The sequence below is a fragment of the Globicephala melas genome, chromosome 10 (genome assembly GCF_963455315.2).
Source record: "Globicephala melas chromosome 10, mGloMel1.2, whole genome shotgun sequence".
NCBI classification, from domain to species: Eukaryota; Metazoa; Chordata; class Mammalia; order Artiodactyla; family Delphinidae; genus Globicephala; species Globicephala melas.
This window is the reverse complement of record NC_083323.1, coordinates 77251153-77273801: the sequence shown is the minus strand read 5'-3', so window position 1 is coordinate 77273801 and position 22649 is coordinate 77251153. Positions and strand designations below refer to the sequence as shown.

The window sequence follows — 22649 nt, the reverse complement described above, 5'->3', positions numbered from 1 at the left end:
TTTGCATTTCTAACAAGTTCCCAAACGATGTTGATGTTGCTCATCCTGAGCAACACTTTGAGAACCACTAATTTAGGTATATTCTTTTACATTTTAAGGATTACTGCAACCTCAGACAGCTGTCAATCTATCCCGGAGGTGGACCTCGTACTTTTTAGTGAGAGGTCTCTGATTCATTCTTACAGGTGAGGAGTAAAATACAAGCTAGAGTTTGGGATCATTAAATTTGGAAATGTCGGTAGTATCGCTGGAACATGGTCAAGGCTAGTTAGTAAGAATAGAGAATGGGGAATGAAAGAAAGTCTCACACATTTTACCGTTTATAAGAAGTCCCTACACTTACTACTCGGCGAGTCTTTCGCAAAGCACTAACACCATAAAAATTGCCTGTTCTTCCCAGAGCACTCTCCCGACAGCATTTCTCCAACGCTCCAACAAAACTCTGCCAATCAGTGTCTAAACGGTCCTGCCAACCCCACAGAAGCAGGCGATGGGCAGGGTTTCCCACAGCAACACCTAAAAAGAGCTGGGTGTGCAGAAAAGCTGAACTCAGATTTGAATTTTAAGTGAATTTTCCCACCAAGTCAGCGTACTTAAGGAAAAGAAATCACATCCCGAAAACACTAGCAAAGCTTGCTAAAGCTTCTTTTTGCGGACCAGGCAGGCTGAACAAACTGCACTGGGGAAGGAAAACGACATGAAAAGATGCAAAGGTGGCCAACAGGTGCGTGAGCCGTTGAGAAAAGATCCGGAGAGTGCGGCGCCACTGGACCCCGGGGCGGGGGCTGGGGCGAGGGTGGAACCGGCCGAGAGACGCGTCGGGGTCTGGGGCCCGGGGCCCGGGTGGGGGTGGAGATCAGGGGCGCCGAGAAGGGAGAGTCCGGCGAGCCGGCGGGGGGCGCCGCAGGCCTGCTCCTTACCTGGTTGAGTTCATTCTCAGCTGCAATCCGCAGCTTCGGGTCGATGGTGCCTTTCAGCGCCTGGATGATCCGGTTGAGGTCCATCTCCCCGGGCGGGGGCTCGGGGGCCCCCGGGCCAGTAGGCCAGACTGCAGCTTTAGTTTTTCTTTTGACCCTCTCAGCCTCCTCCTCCGCGACCCTTGCACTACCTCACTCCCCACCCCCCGCCACCGTCGCCACCTGCAGCCACTTGCTGCGCCACTCTGACTCCGCGCCCCCTGTCCTCCCTTTCTACCCCCAACAACTCGCTCTCCATTCACCCTTTTACGACAGCCGGTGGGAGGCGGGAGAAGTAAGAAGAGGAAGCGGCGCCTCCTTTACGGCGGCCTCTTCCCCCCGGGCGTGATGCTATGGCCGCCCCCGCTGGCGGCCACCATGCTGCTGTACGGAAAGTAGTCTCGGCTTCTTTCCCGGAGGGAAACCGGTTTCACTGGCTCCGGTAGGCGAGACAGTCTTGCTACCATACGGAAAAGAGCCTACCGCCTCTTCGGAGATCCGGAAACGAGCTAGCTAGGTCTCTTTACAGCTACATCCAAATTAAGCATATATGGATGGCGTGGCACTTTTTGTTAGTCTGAGCACTCTTTGGGCATTACAACTGAGCCTGTTTCAGGGCAGACTTGTTGGGACCTTGAGATCATCTAGCCCACAGAAGAACAAGGCTCCCTCAGTCTGTGGGAGCCATCATTCATTCATTCACTCATTCATTCACTGAACGGGTTTTTTTTTGTTTTTTCTTATTTTTGGCTGCGTTGGGTGGGCTCTAGGCACGCGGGCTCTAGAGCTCAGGCTCATTAGTTGTGGCGCTGGGGGCTTAGTTGCTCCATGGCCTGTGGGATCCTCCCGGACCAGGGCTCGAACCTGTGTCCCCTGCATTGGCAGGCGGATTCTTAACCACTGCACCGCCAGGGAAGTCCCTCACTGAACGTTTTTTAAACATGTATTTTTGGGCCAGAGTACTACGATACTTAGGCACCACATTATAACAAAATGAATTCAATGCAGGTTACTATGAAGGAACTTACAATGTGATAGAAGAGACAAATGTAAACAGAAAAAATATACTTAGAAAGTAACTGTTCCAGATCAGAGAAACTAACTCTATGCCTGAGGGTTTCTGAAATACTTCCAGATCTTCTCAGAAAAGTAGTGAAATGCAAGAAAAGGTATACTGTCTCCACCCACTGTGGCCGTATATGGCCCCAAAATTTCAATGGCATAAAAATATTAAGGAGCTAGTTGTTCCTGAAGTTAACCCAGAAAAAGAGAGTTTAATTACATTTGTAAAGAAGATGACTGTGGGCAAAATACATCTGAAGGCGTGTGATCTTTCCTGGAGCACGTAATTAAGACAGATTGGTTCAGCTAACTGGGTTCAATCAAGAAGGCAGAAACTTTGTGGTGGAAAACTTAGCTGCCTGAAAGCTCTCCCCTCTACAGGGGCTGTAAATGGGACCACGCCCTTCAGCTGGGTGCAAAAGTGCCTAGCAATATGTATCTGGTTGCTTCCAGTTTTTCCCATTCTCTACATTTCCATCAGAGTAGTGTTTCTTAAAGGTTAATACTGTCATGTCCCTTCCTTGATGATTTCCCATCATCAACTTCAAGATAAAATACAAACTCCTTAACACTCCAAATTTTTATGAATCATAGTGCCTTTCATCTTCACACTATTTCCTTATCCCACTCTTTTGGACCACATGAATCTAAAATGCCTTGACCTCTAAAATCTTAACTCCAAAATCCTCTTTTCAATTTAGGACCTTCTCTTCCATCTCTGTCTCCCTCAATAACTCTATAACGGTTTTCCAACTCAGTCACTTTTCAGCCCTTCCTTAGTCTATCCATTCATGACTACACATCCTTCTCTGCTAATAAACTCCCAATTTAACTTCTCAAGTCTACCCTTGACCCACTGTGCAAACCGACACCGCTACAAATGTGTTCTTTCCTTAGGCTCAACAATCCTATTCCTCTCCTTTGCTCAGCACCACCTTCAGCATCTCAGCAACTGTTCCCACCCTCAATACTCTTCTCAAACTCCCTACCTCTTTCCACAGAGCTCTGCAAAGATGAACAAAACCACTAGGCTCAAATCACTCAAACACAAATTAATCTGTTTACCCCCCTTTACTTCCTTGCCTCCAATCTGAACCCAATCTTCTCCCATTTCCTCTGGGACCTTGCTCCATAAATCTCTATTCTATATATTATTCATTAAAATAAATTTTGAGTCTTATTACACACTTATGGTTGATAATTTGTAAAACTCTTTCCTATATTTTCAACCTTTCTCTCCACTGATTCAACCTCAGTCTAAAAATATTTCCCTCAGTTAAAAAACAATTTTTTTCAGTAATGCTCTCTAACTAACGTTCATTCTTTTCCAAGGAAGGGTCTTCATTCCTTGTCTCTACTTCCTTACTTCCTATTTGTGCTTCAGTCAGCTATTCCTAGGCTTCTGCCTTCATTTCCCCCACTGAAACTGCCAACAAAAAATGAACACGAATCCCTTAGTTGGTATCTAAGGTATATACATTTGATCTATGCAAGAGACAGTTTTAGTTATCTTAAAACCTCTCTCTGGTATCTGACACTGTAATATAGATATAGATATAGATATATAGATATATATAGTTTTGCAAGATGTTACCATTGAAGGAAATTGGATACGGGTACACAAGACCCATCTGTATTATTTCTTACAACTACATGAGAATCTACAATTATCTCAAAAAATAAACTTTAACTTACAAAATATATAATTTAAGAAAGAGATGATGTTCCCATGAAAACTTTGTATGCTTTGAAAAGACTCAGTGAAGACAAGTTACTCAAAAATAATGCTGTCAAATTAGTGATGTCTGAGACAACAGGAAAACATACAAAAAAAACCAAGCATCTGATTCTGCTCTCAGATTTCTTTGCAAGTGTTTTAAAGTTGCTTTCCCTAAACTATATCTTTAACTTAGAAATGGCTCGTTGTTTATGAGTCCCTTTTTTTTACTACTATGCACAATGTGAGAGGATGTCTATATTTATTAACACATTCACCTTGTTTAAGGTAGAATTTGAGCGAGCTGTATTGTCTTGTTGTAGTATCATGGTTTGCATACGGCTTACCTCTCTGTGCCTGTTTCCTCATCTGCTTCCAAAAGACACTGTGAAGACTAAATGATATAAGTACATTGCCCATGGTACATGCTCAATATTAACTATTATGATTGTATTCTATTAAGGAGAGAGGAGAGACCTTATTCAACCTTTGATAAATGAGACATAGTGAGACAGTCTCACACTATGCCTGACACATAATAAGCAATTAATAAGTAGTGAATAAATGAATGAATGTGAGAGAGATAAGGGGTCTGAAACAGGATATGCACAGTAGGAATAAAGTAGGACAGATATGAGACATTTCGCAGGCTGAAGCATCAGAAATTTGTGACTGATACACAAAGTAGCAAAGGGAAGTCAAAAATGATTCTAGAGTATCAGGCTTTGATGACCTATGGGAAAACGGAAGGAGTATTATATTTTGGAGGGAAGATGAGTTTGTCTTTGGACATGTTGAACTCGAAGTGCTTATGGGTTATACAAGTGGAGATTTCCAGTGACAATCAGAAACTGACTTCTGGCTCTCACAGAAGAGCTAGGTGAGAAGGAGGAAGCTATATGGCAGGGGGTTAGAGGAAGGAGAAAGGGATGGAGTTAGAGAACTGTGAGTCATCTGTGTATATAGGTTAGTTGACACCATAGAAATGGATGACATTATCCTAGAAATATAGCACAGAGGATAACTGGCATGATTACAGCTCAAATTACAGAAAGCAATTTTCACTCCAAGCACTGCCACTGTGGCCTTTTTTGAGATTTAACATTTCAGTAATCTAAATGGAATATCACACAGTTGTCCTCCCCATCTGTTGGCAGCAGCTCAACTGCTGGTCTGTGTTAGCAGGCTTGAATCTAGTCCATACGGTAAAGACAAAATGGGAGTTAAAACCCAATGCACAGAAGTCTCTACCTGTAAGTTTAATAATGTATCTCTTAAACCATTTAAATGATCTGTAAGTGAATACAGTACGTTAATTTTGATTAAATGCCTCTACTTCAAAAGGGTCTATATTGGCAGAGCTCTACATCATAGCACCTGAAAAACAGGCAAGAGTACGTACATACATCTAATAATGTAAGGTCTTCAGTATTTTGTTAGTATAATAAAGTCAATGGTATGGTAATCTCCTTTAAACTGTCACATGTAACCAAAAGCCCTGAGTAGAATTTTCTAGAAGAATGACAGACCTCTCAGTTAAAGAAGAATTTTTTAAAAACAAAATATCAGTATATATAAGCTAAAGTAACAGGGGGTTAGGAAGTTTCTGATCAGAAGCCAGAAACTTCCATCTCCAAGAAACTAAAATGGTAGTAGTGGGCGGGAGGCATAGAAGCTAAAGAGAGTGGTATTAACTAAGACTGAAAATGAAATATGTACTTTCAAATCAGTTTTTTCCTCAAAATGTTCTGTTCCTTCATTTCCTCAGGCTTCTCACATTTCACATTGGAAAAGGAGTCATCCTGTTCAAATTCAGGACATACAAGAAATGATAACTTATGACAGCCTTAACTGGGTCCAGTTTATCCAGTTCACAGTGTTTATTCTGCTCTAGTAAAACTGAGTAGTACATCTAAAACATCAGTGTGCAAAACAGCAATGGAAAATACGGTGAAAGCAACCACACCTGAGAACTAAGGAAGAGCAACGAGTACGGTAAGAAAGGCCGCGCTTGTATTTGGACTCAAAGCCTGGCTCAGGCACTACTGCTAGTGGTCTTAGAAAGTCAATCTCCAAGAGTCCCAATTTTCTTATCCCCTAGAAAAGCATCTACCTCACCAGGACCACTGTGAAGATCAAATAAGATTACACAAATGAGAGTACTCTGTATGAAGTGAAATGCCAATATTAGTGAAAGGTGAAAGGTTTTTACGGTAACTCTTCCATGCGTTATCCCAGGCTTAATGATAATTAAAGCAGACCCTCAAGCTCTAGCCAAGGAAAGACAAAGCAGGGTAAGTACCATAGCAATCTACCATTTTACCTTTAAAATTTTTAACAAAAAGTGATATGTACATTTAAAGTTCTATAGTAATATGCAGAATGAAAAATACCTACTACAACCCCTTTTCCTTAAAGCCAACACTATCAAGTTTTGTACATACTACCAGAAAAAAAAAATAATTCAAGTAATCACATATATGTGCTTTTAGGAATTTTTACATAAATGACATTTTGCACACACTGATCTATATTCTTCTCTTCTGACTTAACCAATTTCCTACTGACAGGCATCTAGGTTGTTTCTCCAGTTCTTGCTGTTATAATTAATGCTATACACAGTATCTCTATGCATGTACCTTGGCATAATTCCAAAACTACTTGTAAATTCCTAGCAGTGGAATTTCTGGGTTATTAAGCATATACTTTCTCTCTCCAAAAAGTACCAATTTTATTACCATCTACACTATGAGTGCCCCTTTTCCCACATGCTTGCCAAAATACGCACTTTACATATGCTTACTGTTTTTTTCTTGTTGTTGTTTTTTTTTTGTAAGCGCATATGAACTGTCTCTTCACTTCTGTGGCTCCTTTTTTGGGCCATCTTTTTCGATTTTCTCCCACTGTAGGCAGTATTTGTCTTTTGACATTGTTTCCCCTAACAAGTTTTAGGGGAATAAATTCTATGTGTCAAATTTATCCATCTTTTACGGCTTCTGGGTTTTGTGCCCCACTTAGAAAGCTCCTCCCTACTTCCACATTGGTGTTCTCCCCCACAAAAATCATGCTACTACAAACCCCAAGACCAACAAGCCCCACCTCTGCACTCAAAGCTTCCAATCACATTCTTAAATATCAACAGTCAACAAATAATCACAAGATTCTGAGCAAATGTAACAATACAGATATAAGAGTAGGACAAACGAAGTGCAGAAATAGACTACGGAGGGAAGAAAACTTTAAGAAAACCAACTATCCTTAGACAATAGTGCAATCACAAAACAAGAATGGAATACACATGTAAGGAACATTCAGGATAACAGATGTGTACTTATAAATTTTAAACGCAGCAGAAATTTCAAACTCTGTAAAAAGGTCAGAAGACAAAATCAAGGAAATCTTCCAGAAAGTGAAACTTAGAAACAATAGAAAAGATGAGATTAAATAACTTGTCCAAGGAGGTTTAGCTTCTGAATAGTAAGATTTCCAGATATAGAACAGAAAAAAAAAAAACAGAAGTGTGATAGAAATCAGAGAAATAATTCAAGAGATTTGCTCTCAGCAGATGAAATGGATAAAATGGATAAAACTGATATACTTGATGTGTCTGAACATTGATCTTTGTAGCCCCTGAGCCAGGTACAAATCAGATAACCCACCTATTTGGGTTTTATGGTAAATTAAAACCCACCTAAATTAATAATTTATTTCAACATATAAGGCCTTTGAAATAAAATGAATAAAAGAATAATGCTTAAGAAACTTACAATTAGTGAGCCTAAGGCCTCTTGATATTGATAATGGGTAACAATATTTTATCATCTGGCATTCAGAGTCTTGCACTGGTAGCAAGTGAGCTGTACCTATCAGTTTGTCAACACTTGCCCAAAAGCTGAAAAATGAGGACAAAGATATCAGCCTAATCATTAAAGTGGCAATTAAGAATACCCCTGAGGGCTTCCCTGGTGGCGCAGTGGTTGGGAGTCCGCCTGCCGGTGCTGAAAAATGAGGACAAAGATATCAGCCTAATGATTAAAGTGGCCATTAAGAATACCCCTGAGGGCTTCCCTGGTGGCGCAGTGGTTGGGAGTCCGCCTGCCGGTGCAGGGGACACGGGTTTGAGTCCTGGTCTGGGAGGATCCCACATGCCGCAGAGCAGCTGGGCCCGTGGGCCACAGCTCCTGAGCCTGTGCTCTAGAGCAAAAAGAGAGGCCGCGGCAGTGAGAAGCCTACGCACGCCAACGTAGACCCAATGCAACCCAATGCAACTGTCTCCGCAACTAGAGAAGGCCCGTGCACAGCGGCGGGGACCCAATGCAGCCAAAATAAATAAATAAATAAATAGATAGATAGATAGATAGATAGATAGATAGATAGATAAATAAATAAATAAATAAATAAAATACCCCTGAGATAACATTAGCATTATCTGGAGGACTTGGAGAGACAACTCAAAATTTTTTCATCAAAATAAAATGTTTGGCGTGGGAGCAGAGTGGAATTCATATGGAAAAACTTTAACGTCTATATGCCAAAAATTATCTGGCATATAAAATACTTTATGCCTTGTAAAATACATAAAATATCATCCTAGTTATCACAAGGATCACAACAGAACATCAGTCAATAAAGGAATAAAACTTTGCAAACAGGGAAGACTGAAGTATAAAAACACAGTATGTGATGTCAAAGCACTGTAAAATTGTAGCTATTATGGAGTTTAGAAAGTTTCAATTTAAAAATGGAATGGTTGACAAGATACTTGGTATGGGAGGCAAGTGAGCAAACCTCTCAAAAATATTTCCTGCTTTAAATACCTGCATTTACTCACTAAATAACTTTAGAGGAGGTAAGAGTCAGTAGCTCACAATTCTTAAGGGAGAATTCATTTAACAAAAGACTAAAAGATTTAAAGTGAAAGGAAACTGAGAGGTGAATTTATAGAAAATCTATCTATAGAAAATAGAAAAACTTACTTTATCTCCCCTATCTCCACCTCCCGTAAGACAACTAAGAATCTATATATTCAGAGATACATAGTAATTTTATGGAATGCCTTTCCACTTCAGTCATACCTACAACAAGATCCTCTCAGTAAAATATAAGTTCCTTATACAAGGTCCCTAAATGTGCTTTACTTATCTATGGATCCCCATTACATCTCCTGCAAAGGTATCTAAAATCTGCATGTGTACATCTTTCTGTAAAGACATCTGGACTTTTACTAAAAGCTTCCAGAAGAACTGTGTCTTCAAAAGTTACACTGCTTCAGAATGAAAGATCTTGTCCATTCATTCCTTAAGTCTAAGAATAATTTTCTAGTTTATTGTCTTTACACTTAGAGAAATAGTATTTCATTTAAAATACTCTCCTAAAACATGAGTATTATCATGAAGGGATACCCTAGTTAATCAATCTCTTCCTGTTGGACACTTACCTTAAAAAATACAAACAGTCATTCACAATATTTTTTCAATAAATGTCGATCATGTGCAGGACAAAAGACTAAGCTGAAGACCCTAATGCAGCAGAAAACAGTGGCTAAAAAAGACTGAGAAAGGCCTCATTGAACTTGATCAACAACTGTTCTTAAACATCAAGTTTTCCCCTCAAGCATCCAATCATATTTCTGCTTTCCTGCATACTTTTCATTTTGTGTTCTGGACATAAAAGCCATGAACTAATTTATTTAACTGGAATACTAATATCCCTAACTCACAAAGTACTTACCATGAATTGAAAAAGTTCTGTTAAATAGTGAATCACATTACATCCTCTTTCTTGAGAGCACTGTACTAACACTTAACACCACAGAATTAAACAAGGCTTAAGGATTTAATTGCTGAACCCACACCTAGCTCAAAAATATTAACCATAATAATTTAATGCTCTTACATCTTCCTGAGATTATTTAACAACACAGAGTGAGCGGAGGATCAAAACAAGAACTTTCTGCCTCAGCAAGTGACCTGCTTGGTTGCAGGCTAAGAATGCCCTTTCTCCAACCCTTAATAAACTCTGGAATATTCAATCAAAATGTTTATTTTGGATTACTATTCTTTAAAGTAATTGAGAAACATATTATTAAGTTCTTAGTAGTAAGAATCATAGACAAACTTAAATTGAGACGTGAGGATGTATGTCTAGAATGGATACTAACCTCTGGCATTGCCTGCTACACTGCATACGAGACAGTATATACACACAGCACCCTAAAGTTTTCCGAATGAGAAAAACACAATTACAGCATCTAACATTTATTAAATGCTTATGTGCCAGGCACTGTGTAAAGTCTTTTGGATAAATTCTTAGTTGAACTTCACAACTGCCCTGAGGCTGATCTATCATGCCCATTTTGCATTTCGGGAAATGGTCTTTAAAAAAAATCTTTGAGGTATAATAACTTGCCCAAGATCAGTTACTAAGTGGCAAAATCCGCACTCAAATACAGCATTGCCCGACCACAGACCTTTGCTTTTTGATGACTAAATATTTTACCTACTCAAATTAAGAATCCACTAGAAAGCATAAGCCTTACTGATGGCGGACCAGTAGTATTACCCATGTATCGCGTACTGTACCTTGTATTGTTATTCATATCATAGGTACTTGAAGATAGCTAACTAAAGGATAAAACACCCTACTGCAAAACAGCTTCAAGGAGAATATGTGATTTGGCCAGTGGAAAACATGAAATCTTTTGATGAATGATATGTATAATAACAGAGAAAAGTAACTCTAAAAGGAGCTGTTATATATAAAAGGCTTATTTTAAAATAATAGTATGAACCCATGAATAGATTCCCATTCAAGAGTTACCAGTGTGAACACTAAAAATTAAACATTTTACTTCTTAACTAAATGTTTAATCAAGTAAGAACACTGAAGGTGCATGTAACTTTTTTATTGAGGCACAACAAGGCATTATAACTTGCCTGAACTTGAGGCAGTTAGTTTAGTAAGCTGAACGTTAATACAGTTAAGGATTAAGTGCAAACAATATACATTCACAGCTTGACTAGCGAGGCTACATCACAATTTATAAAGTGCCAGATTAGTGCTAATTGTCATTCAGCTTGAAATTTTTCACCATGGGGAGGAAAACAAAAAAGTAAGGACCTCCTCCTTCCTCTAGGAATGAAAACATTTTCCTAAACCAATCTGTCAGAAGGGCAAGGACTACTTTTCCTTTATTCCCACTAATCAGAACACCATATCCTTTTATTGTCAATTCTGTACTGACTTTCAATCTTGGTAAAGAAGATAGCCTGAAAACGTAGAATATTTCCAACTACTTCCATAAATTGCTCCTCTGTGCAAACGTAACCATATCTGGTCTCCCTGGAACAGCTGAAGAATTGCATGATTGCTAGCAGTTTCATGGTCTGGAGCACCATCATTGGCATAGGCAGATACCAAGACCTCTTCATTCTTCATGAGGTTGACATACAGTGGCACATTCACTGCCAGCTTTAGCATGTGAAAAATGAAAACATAAGTGCCATTCACTGGGCAATTAAATCTACCAAGCTGAAGATCAAAAGTTTCTCCCAAGTTGTTCAGAAGAAGATCAAACACAATAGGTTGGTCTAAAGTTCCAGGGGCAAGATTGGAGGTTCTGGCTGCTGAGAAGGCAACTCGCATCTGCTGAGGCAGGGGATACACGTGTACTGGCAGTATGGTGGCTGCTGGGTTTGTCACTGGCACATCCACAGGGGTCATGCTACGGGAGTCTCCTTGTCCAGAGTCACCACTGTTAAAGGTTTCGTTGTCTCTTTCTGGGCTGCTCACCTGAGAAGAATCACTCCACCCTGCTGTTTTATTAGCAACAGTGAGTTTCTCATAATGAAGCAGTTAGCTTTGAACACAATATTTAACATTAGTCGGCTACTGAAATACAGATAAAAATACATTTTATAGTAAATCTTTTTTAAAAAGCAATAAAGTATAGCTACAGTATACTCTTCTAGATTTCTCTGACAATAGGCTTTTCTACTACTATTCTAAAGCCAGAAAGGACCTGGATGATGATTTTGTCCAGTAGCCTCATTTTTTTTTAATATTAAAAAAATGAGGCCCCCAAAGGTTGGATAACTTAACAGTAGTTATGGTTAGCAGAGTCTAAAACCCAGGTGTGAACACTCTTTAATTCTTTACCTTTCTCCCATAATTCTGAGTTCTTAATTCCTCAGTGATAAATCTACTCTAAGTATCTAATGGAGAAGGACTCAAGAAAACTGAGATTACATAAAAGTAGCAACTTCTGGAACTACTAGCCTACTAGACATTCAAACGTATTTTGTTATGGTACTAAGCCCCATAATAAATGCTTGTTCTTTATTTCTAAGTTAATGTGGTATCATAAAATTTTAATGTTTTCAGTATTGTACAAAAACACTGCTCAGATAGGGGGCAAAGATAATGTGAATAGTGGCTACTTTCTTAAAAGGAAAAGCTTCTCTTTTCTTGTGACAAAGTTAATCTTCAGTAATTCTTGATCTTCTCAATTACACTGAACCTTTTAATAGTACCTTCACATTTTAAGAAGTATTAAAAGTATCCTGCTTTTGTTCAAGTCATTGTGTCTTAATTGTTGTTTATTCCTATCTATCAATGTACTAAGGGGCACTAGAGTATCTAGAAGTGCCCATTATTCCAAAACCACCATCCTGATATATCACCTGAAACTATATCAAGTTAGCACAGTGAATATGTATCTAAGGTTAAATTATGGTGTCAAGCAAATTTAAAACACATACACACGTAAATTGACAAATGATTTCCACAGCCTTTCTAGTAGTCTAATATCTCCCTCAGATCTTCAGTACAACATTTAAGCAAACTGAAAACCTCAAAAGGTAAATGCTAATATACTTTGGGGAGAATTTGACAAAGGATGAAGAAAGATCTAGAGGTATGTTTTGGGTAAATAAACTCCTCAATTAATTATCCTTACCTCTAGAATTTGCCCGAGGACCACCAGATGTTCCTCCTCGCTTGTAACACTGCTGGAAATTATCCTAAAATGAACACATAATATTTACCTTAGCACCAAAAATGCAAAACAGTAATTAGTTATTATTGGCAGATAAATTTGTAAGACTAAGTCCTCCTAGCCCTTGGTCTAGCCTTCTCCAGCAACCAAAAGGGCTCAGATGACACCAAGAAAAACAACTAAAGCAAGAGTCACAGTAGCAATATTTGCTTCATCTGTTAATTAACCTGACAAATTAGATATGTTAATACTTGCAAAAACAAGAAAGCATTTAGAGAACACTACGTAAAAGACACAATGCTAGGTAATGAGGGAAATTCAGAAATATGTCCTGGTGCTCTGTGCCTCATCTCAATATAAAAGGAGATGATAAAGCAAAACTACAGACAATTTCAATCTTGCTCTATTTATAAACCAAAGTGTGAAGACAATTACAAACTATGTTAGGGTTTGGTTTTGTTTTGACAGGGAAATTGCTAAGAATTTAACGTATGAACATATTATTGCCTGGAATCTTTAAGAAAAAATGTTCAAGAGGCAACATTTCAAACTGACTCCCAAGTATGGTGAAAGTCAGCCCCCATGCAAGTCATGAAAAGAATAATTAATGATGCAATCAGATTAATATCAATACATGTAATAAAAAATTTGAACAGGACAAGAATGTATACAGTAAAAATAATAATTAATTTTCCTACCCCAAACTCCTAACCCTCTTCCCAACAGCACTACTATCATGGATATCTTATGTTTCCTCAGGAGGAAATTTAAAGCAGCACACAAAAATATTAGAATACTGGTATTAAGAACAGATAGCTCCATTACTGAAAGATCGCATTAATCAAAGTTTTCCCTGCACACACAGTACGTGACAATCAAGTAATAACATTTAATATTTGCATCCTTGATATATGCAAAGCACTTATGTATAGGACTTCATTTAATCCTCAGAATCCCTCACAGAGTAATCCTCAACACTCCAGAGTAAGATAAGTAACTCAAACAGATGAGTCTTCACCTAACAGATAAGGAACTAAAGCTCAGAAAGTTTATGTAACAGGCCCAAGGTCACACAAAGAGGTAACTGGTGAGATCAGGGGTCAAACCCAAGTCATTTAGGTGACCTGGTGTGTTTTCCAAGGTGTGTTCTTCAATACTGCCTCTGTATAGACATCTATCTTACCTCATGTAACCATAAGCTCCTTTGTATATTAACAACAGAGCTCAGTAAAATACCACATACATACTTAAAGGCTTGTAAAACTTCAAAACTGAAAATGCTAATGTAGTATAAATTCATATCCATATATGACCAATGACGGGGAGTTCCCAAGGGCTGTTAAGTGGAATGTCTACCATCCTCCTGTCAGTCTTTTATCATATATAGTAAAGAAAATCTGCTGAACTAGTCAATCAAGAATAAACCAAAAAAATCAAACTTACAAAAAAGGACTTTCCTATACTTGATATCTAAAAAAGTTAAACTGAAGGCAATATAGTAAAGACCATGGGCTCTGGAGTTGAGAAACTTGCATCTAATCTTAGTTCTATCATTTACTTGCTGAGTGACCTTAGATAAGTTACTTGTTTCTGAACTCCAGTTTCTCTTATAGGATGGTGGAGTAAATGAGTTAATGCAAACTTAATAAAGTCCTTAAGACCTCCTAAGTTCCATGTAACAGGCAGTTCTCATGTACCCTACTTGGGTTATTAGAAAAGCTTCCAGATCCACTCTCCATAGTTACAAGCGTGTCTTTACAAAACAAATTACGACTCTGCTATAGTTTAGTCACCAGCTCCACATCAATTGTACTATTGTTCAGTTATAACAATTATTCTTACCCTTTGGGAATAAGGTGTTCCAGGATACTCTCTAGCTTGGAACTGTAGCTGGCTATAATTTCCATTGGAAATTGAAGGAGGTCCTCTATAGGTATCAAAACCTAATAAACAAACAACTTACATAAAATTATGGGCAAAATTACACTAAACTCTTAAATAGTCTGTTCTATATCTCTTGGAAAGTTAAATTGATCCTATAAAGGCATCATTACATTTATGCCTTCTTTAAGCAAACTCCATAATACTGTTTCCACAATAAAACACACATTTATAAAAATATCACAGACTTCAAACAAGCCAACTGTAGAAATTTACTATTGCTGGGATGCAGGTGGGGTTGGGAAAGGATGGTGGTTAAGGCCTTGGTCTAGAGTACTTCTGCTAATACCAGCAGTGACTAGAATACTTGGAACCATATCTAACTTAAAAGCGTATCACTATTATTGTCTCAAAGTTTTCATCTGTGGTATACTCTGATAACTAGGAAATGGGCACTGTCTTAAATATGACATGTTTTGAGCCAGCCAAGTCAATTAACAGAAGAAAGAAATTATTCAAATATGAAAACCAAAATTCATCCCTGGAAAAAAACCAAAATGCTCAACCTTTCACTTCAGTAAGTCACAGGATCGATCTGTTTTTCATTCAAAGAGTTCCTCTGTTATAGACAATAGACATATTAGAAATACCATATTTTGTAGGAATAGGGAATTCTCTACTACATTATAAATAGAAACCACAAAAAGGAACAAGGTAAAGTAAAAACAGTTTGAGTCAAGTAAACATACAAATTGTATTCAGAGCATACCTTTATAACCACCAGGGGACCGATACGAATTGGTTAGTAATCTCCCACCACGAGTACATCCTCTAACAGATCCCCGGCTATTGACAAATGGTTGAGAGGGTCTGGGAAATACATTCGTCTGTGCTGGGTAAAAGGCAAGGCTACCATTGCTTACTTGAATAGTTCCATCAGGATAACTTGCTGCTTAAGGAAACAGTTTTAGAGTCCAAGAGTTAAATGGTAATAAAAGTTTAATATTCTTTATACTTAGAAGTCAGTGTATATCAAAACCTTTAATACAACTTTCTCCCTTTTTTAAAAAAACAGATGCTATAGATATGTATGTGTATATATAGAGAGAGACACAGATATCTCTCTATATATATATATCTCTAAGTAATAAAATATTATTCAGTCTTAGAAAGGAAGAAAACTCTGACACATTCTACAATACAACACGGATGAACCTTGAAGACATTATGGTGTTACAAAAGGACAAATACTCTATGATTCCACTTATATAAGTTAAGTATTTAGAGCAGTCAAATTCACAGAGTAGAATGCTGGTTGCCAGGGATTACAGGGAAAGGGAAATGGGGAGTTAGTGTTAAATGGGGAAGATGAAAAATTCCTAGAGATGAATGGTGGTGGTGGCTGCACAACAACCTGGATGTACTTAATGCCATAAAACCTGTACACTTAAAAATGTTTAAAATGATGAATTTTATGTTACGTATATTTTACCACAATTAAAGGAAAAAAACAGGCTAAATATGCCAGATCGAGGAGTAAAAGAAAATGAACTCTTATTAATACTGTAATTGAAAAGGATTATGACAAAAAAGTATCCTTTATGTAAATCACCTGCCCTATGTTTTCACAGTACAGGCGAGAAGAGAATGAGGTCATCTGTGGCTAGGTCCAGGGATTTACATTTACTACCTCTTGTGATTAACCAAGCAATTCGTTTGCTCCAGCTTAAGTTTTAGAAAACCCAATAGGGGCCTGAAATACCAACAGTAAAAATCTACAAGTGCTTCTTAGATTGGGAAATAACTACAAAGTTGCTATTCTTTCATGTACGTATTAGAATAGCATGAACAATCAAAAGTGTCTCCCATCTCTAATCAAAGAGTAGAATAAGCATACTAAATTATACCTTCACATTAATCAATGCTTTATTACAAGAGGGAAGAAAAAAGGCCAGATAGCCATCTGTGCTAACACGGAGTTAACAGAATGGTTTCAAAACCTTCATAGAAGCAGCTGGATAGTGCCTTATGCACCTCTACCACTGCTGATGGTAATCAAAGCGATCAGGTTTAAAAATAAAAGCCTACTTCAAGGTTAAATCAACCATCTAAGTTCTACCTCTACAAAAGTTAAAAGTAATAAGTGAACTTAACTAAAGAGACGAAAAAGCATTAAGTGTTTCTCAATACGTGAACATGTGAAAAGATAAGGCTTACTAGTCAAGAAAGAACATCTCAAGTGTCACTACAGACTTGCTTTCCGTTTAATTAGCTCTCATCTAAGTCTTCAAAATATGATACACAAAGATCTTACCAGTCTCTTGAGAAAGGACAGTTTGTTCTACGTGTATAGCTGGCAGTTGGCACTGGGGTGGTGTCTGTGTACTTGCTGTAGTAAAACTCTGATTGTAGCCAGGTGAATAAGGGGATTCTTTTATTTCTTGTTCTTTACGTGGAGGCAGAGGTGCATTAACATTAAATACCTTAAAAGACAGGGTACACTGAGTCATTTGTGAAGTTTTATAGAAAACAATTAAAGGTGACATTTAGCAAAACTCTGCAACATTCAAAAACTTCTATTTGATGGGCAAAGGACTTGAATAGACATTTCTTCAAAGAAGATAAATGGCCAATAAGCACATGCAAAGATGCACAACATCATTAGTCATTAGACAAATATAAATCAAAACCACAATGAGATTCCACTTCATACCCATTAGGATGGCTATTACTTAAAAAAAAAAAACCCAGAAAATCTTAAGTATTGCTGAAGGTGTGGTACAGTTGCCACCCTCAGTGGCAGTGCAGTGCTGGTGGGAACGTAAAATGGTGCAGCCACTGCAGAAAACAGTACAGCGGTTCTTCAAAAAGCAAAATGCGGAATTCCCATTTACCAAGTAGAATTACCAAGTAGAATATGATCCAGCAATTCCACTTCTAGGCATATACCCAAAAGAACTGAAAGCAGAGACTCAAATATTTGTACACCAATGTTCGTGGCATTATTCATAATAGCCAAAAGATGGAAACAACCCAAGTGTCCATCAGCAGACGAATGGATAAACAGAATGTGGTACATACATACAATGGAATGTTATATCACCATAAAAAAGAATGAAATTCTGATCCATGCTACAACATGGATGAACCTTGAAAATTCTACGCTAACTGAAATAAGCCAGATACAAAAGGACAAATACCGTGATTCCACTTATATGAGGTACCTAAGAATAGGTAAATTCATAGAGACAAAGTAGAATAGAAGTTACCAGGGGCTAGGACGGGGGAGGGGACGATGAAAAAGTTTTGGAAGTAGATAGTGGTGATGGCTGTACAACACTGTGGATGTACTTAATGCCGTTGAATTATACGTTTAAATACAGTTAAAACAGTAAACTTTATGTTTATGCATATTTTACCATAGTAAAAACACCAAATTTCTATTTGATTTCTGACAGCAGTTAAACCAAGCACAAAAATTAACTCTCCTGCTATTACGTTGTAATAATGCTTACTGAGAATGAAAGCTATATAGGGGAAAAGGGTACTTTTTCAGAAACTGAAAACAAATGAAAAAATCTGCCATTTACTGAATTTCTACCATGTAGCAGGCAATGATCTGTCCAGACTCTGGTCTTCATCTATAATATAGCACTTCTGTTACTCTCTAGCCCCCTTATCCTGCTCCATTTTTCCTCACAACACGTAGCATCTGATATAATATATATATGAATATTTTTCTCTCTAGCTCTCCCACCTCCATAATAAAGTATAAGCTTCTTAAGCACAAAGACCTGTCTATTCTCCATTGTTACAACCCCTAAGAACAGTGCCTGGCTTCATAACTACCTGTTTATTGAATAAATGAGTAAGCAAACAAATAAGAACCAATTTATACTGGATAGAATCCAAACAGGTAGAGAAGACAGAGTGGCATGAGCAAAAAGGTATTGTGATGCAATGTGGCACCCTGCAAGGGATCCTGGAAAAGAAAAAGAACACTGGTGGAAAAACTAGGGAAATCCAGATAAAGTCTGAAGTTTCACTTAAAAAGCATAAAAATAAAGTAGGGTAAGTGCTATTAAAAATTTCCAAAATACAATGAGAAGACACACCAGGAGCAACTAATCAGGACACAAAGATTTCAAAGCAGAATAAAAATCTGGATGTAATTTTTTCACTGAAAAACCCAAGGTACCTGCCTCTAGAAACAGGCAATTATTCTAAAGGTTAACGGACTTGTTTTATTGTTGCTGTTGTTATTATTATCATTTATCATTTTTGTCTCTCCCTTGCTACACACACACACACACACACACACACACACACACACACACACACACACACACACACACACACACACACACACACACACACAGAATGTAAGCTTCATGATAAAGGGGACAAATCTGTATTATTCACTTCTTTACCCCCAGTATCTAGAACAATGCCTGGCATACAGTAAAACAATGCCTGCCTCGAAAAATATATACCGTGAGTGAATGAATGAGCCATAGAATTGGAAATACCATAATTTAGTCAATCATTTCCCAGTTAACAGACGTTCAGATGGTCTCCAATTCAGATTGGTTTTGTTGTGATTGCTTTCTAGTGCCGTTATATACAACATATCTTCAGCTACTGAAGCATATCCTTAGCTACTAATCCCCTTGTTCCTGTAGTATGGATTCCTCAAGATGAAACTTCTGTCACGGCTTTATGCACCCTTTTTAAAAAATTTTAACAGGAAGTGCCTTTCCTAAAAGGTTGTGATGATTTACTGTCACATCAGCAGTGTATAAAACTTTCTTACTTCTTTCCCCACTCTAGATAATGTCAACTGTTTTAATATTTTCCAATTTGTTGAATGAATAATTGTATTTCATTCCAAATTAAAATTAAAAATCTTAAAACACACACCACACAAAAAAAGGTATTGTGACAAGAGTGTACAAGGCAAGCCCAGGGGACTAGTCTGGCAAGTTATACCAGACTTCAAAAGTTACTGAGTGTCAGGCAAAGGACTTTCAATTTCATTCTATAATGGACCAATATTTGCTTTTCATTAGGAGTAAGAAAAAGTTAGTAAAACTAATGTGGCAATACTGTGTAGGATGGATTGACAGGGATAGTGGGAAAGCAAGGACACAAAGCTGTGCTACGTGGTCAAGCAGGAATTAATAAGATTAGTGAATTCAGGGGTGTGAATTCACCAGACCATCTCCCTGCATTGTGCCTGCTTTCCACTACCACTCCACTGGCCCCCTCCCACCACCATCACACGAAAGTACCTGGAGTGGGACATTAAGCACCATCAGGAAAGGTACTTATTGGCTAACACTTTTTGCTTTTTTCTAAAGAAAAGTTTTATACTTATTCTGTGTTTACAGAATAAACATACAAACCTAGTTGAAATATCACCTTAAAAAGTTTTAAACTACAATTTGTAGCGGAATATGTAATTCAAAATACCATAGAAATCTGAACAATTCTCCAAAACCCAGATGAGATGAAGATGAAATCAAATGAAAGTTTCAACAGTGATAGAACACACAAGTATGTGCCCTGTATTTCAGGTTATTGATGCCATGGAACATTACTACTGTGATATTAGTAATGGTTAGTATTATTAAGCTATTTACAGAAAATTATGTTTCTCACTCACATTTCATTTATTTAATATGGGTCCTCAGCTTTGCCTGCCACTAATTTTCAGAGGGGAAAATGCCCTGATAAAATTTCCATTCAAAATTATTGAGGCTTTGGATTTAATACTCTTCCCACACAACCAATATTCCCATTGGACAAATGCAAATTCTACCAGCCCAAAAAAGAGTAATAGAAAAGGCAAATTTTTTCATATAGTACCTAATGTAAGAGATGTAAGAGAAACAATAGCTTTTTAACAGGAATAATGAACTGCAATCATCATTCACGTTTCATACTCACTGTCTGCATGGCTTGAAAGGGTGCTGTGTTAATGGTTACTGAACTACTACTTGCTGGAGGTGACTGGAAGCCCTGTTCAGAGCCCTTTGACATGGGAGGATTTGGAGAAGCTAGTGAAGACGGTTTCTTGCTTGGGGGTACTGCTGCCTAGGGAGGAGAAATGCAATATCAGCCAATCACCTGCCATACAATAAACAGTTAACTTACACTAAACCCCAGACTGGCATAAGTCAGCAAGTCCTATAGGACGACATTTGGACACAGGCATGCAGAAGAATAGCTTTTGCTTACAATTTCAAATCTCAACTGCTGAGGATGCACACTAGCATTTGCTTTGCACGGCTTGCTGACTAAGTGAGAATCTTACTATTAATCAGTCTAACAGACGAGGGGCTGAACTTTTTATGAGTACCTAGTCCTTTTCAAACCCTGTAATGGTATTTTCCAGTTCGGAATCTAGTATTATTCCAAATTTATACAGAAGAATTAGGCTTAAGAAAAACCTTGGGTTAGTTACTTAGTCAGTGTTAATTTTTCTCTATTTTAAAGTCTTATTAGTGGATTCCTCGGTCAGCTGCCTAAAAAAAGAAAACCAAACCTGAGCTAATCTTAACTAAGGGAATAAGCAAGTCCTTAATATAATAGATTATAAAGCCAAATGCTTTAAAAGATATGAAAAAACCAATACCAATGAGATTTTGAAGCAGACAGCTGTGACTCACTAGGTGGCAAACACTTCCTCTTCTTAAAATAAGGAACCAAGTAATTTTAATTTAGACCAAGTCAACACCATAAAAACTAATGCTTACCTTTACTTTCTTATACAATGAACACAAATTCTCATATAATAGTTAACCAAAAAATAATAATAAAACCTAAGAATTGCTAAATTAATCCAAAAAATCATCGTATCTTGCTATATCTATCTCAAGGATTTGCTCAAACACAGCAAAAACTTTCACTTGAAAATTGAGAGGAAAAACGTAATACTGTCAAAATGCTTTGACAAAATTGGGCAAAAAGAGAATGTAACTCATTCCAATTGAGTCAGTGCTAATATTAAAACTATAAAGTTATTGAGTCTTCTGTTACATGGATAAAACGATTTTTCTCCTAAGGAGTCCTTCACCTTCAATATGAATATAGTGAGAAATTTGAACTAACCCTACCCTTACGTAGAAATTTTCTTTTTTTTTGACACTAGCAATTTGGACATATTTATTGTATCTGGAAAGGCAATACACTATTAAGTCCATTTATACGGTAAGGTCACAATAAAGTTAGAGTTACCTGTATAAGTTCCAGGACTACAACATCTATAGAAAGCAAACATTAGTAAGGTATAAATGTTAAATCATTAAACTGATTATGCCTGTAATTCATACAATAAACTGGTTCTGCTATTCTTTAAGACAGAAAAGAAATTAAGACAATGGGTCTCTTATTACCTCAGGAGTCTCTGAGGTCATAAACTCTGTTTCAGATCCTGAAGAGGCCTGATCGGTAGTAACCAAGCAAGCATTTGAGCTACAAGTAACTGGAGAAGAAGCAGCCTAAATACAGGAAGATATAAAACATTGTAAAAGGCACATTTTGTTCACTTTATATTTCTTGGGCCCTGGGCTTCCTAACACATTACTCTCGTTGAGCAATCACTAGTGCCAAATGGTATGCTAAACACTTTTAACACATATTAATATATTTAATCCTAACAATAACCCTGTGCAATAGGTACAACTATTCCCATTTTATTCATGATCAGGCAGAAGCAAAGAAAGTTAACTAATTTACCCAAGGTCACACTAAAATTAAGCAGAAGAGCTAAGATTCAAACCCAAGCAGTCAGCTACATTGCCTTTCCAAGCCTAGTCACCAGAGCTACGCATCTAATCCCATCCTCATTTACCAAGACTCTTGGCCCTGGAAATCTGGGGTCAGATTTTCTATCAGGCTCTCAATAGCAGTTCCATGGGATGAGCCCAGGGTACATTAATGCTCTAGGCACGGGCCTGCCAGGGATCATGACAACTATGCTTTTACTGTAAGTGCTCTCAGTGTCTTAAAGAAGTCGGCAGAAGTATGAATAGTA

The 22649-nt window shown here is 37.8% G+C and overlaps 2 protein-coding genes across 22 annotated transcripts in view; both read right to left on the bottom strand.

The window, feature by feature from the left end:
* Positions 1-1208, bottom strand: part of IPO8 (importin 8) — a 70659-nt gene extending 69451 nt beyond the window's left edge. For both annotated transcript variants that reach the window (XM_030830458.2, XM_030830459.2), the window contains exon 1: positions 921-1208. In XM_030830458.2, coding sequence (XP_030686318.1) covers positions 921-1004 — 84 coding nt within the window. In that variant the 5' untranslated portion in view covers positions 1005-1208. The remainder of the gene's footprint in view (positions 1-920) is intronic.
* A 9410-nt stretch (positions 1209-10618) lies between these two features.
* CAPRIN2 (caprin family member 2) overlaps positions 10619-22649 on the bottom strand; it is a 42223-nt gene continuing 30192 nt past the window's right edge. For 5 of the 20 annotated variants that reach the window (XM_060305693.1, XM_030830448.2, XM_030830447.2 and 2 more), the window contains 7 exons: positions 22009-22113; positions 20561-20707; positions 16926-17094; positions 15381-15563; positions 14573-14673; positions 12692-12755; positions 10619-11549 (listed from right to left, as the gene is read on the bottom strand). In XM_060305693.1, the coding sequence (XP_060161676.1) occupies positions 10981-11549; positions 12692-12755; positions 14573-14673; positions 15381-15563; positions 16926-17094; positions 20561-20707; positions 22009-22113 (1338 nt within the window). In that variant the 3' untranslated portion in view covers positions 10619-10980. Of the gene's footprint in view, positions 11594-12691; positions 12756-14572; positions 14674-15380; positions 15564-16925; positions 17095-20560; positions 20708-22008; positions 22114-22649 lie in introns of all 20 variants that reach the window. The other 15 variants (XM_060305694.1, XM_060305689.1, XM_060305701.1 and 12 more) reach the window with 11 other exon arrangements.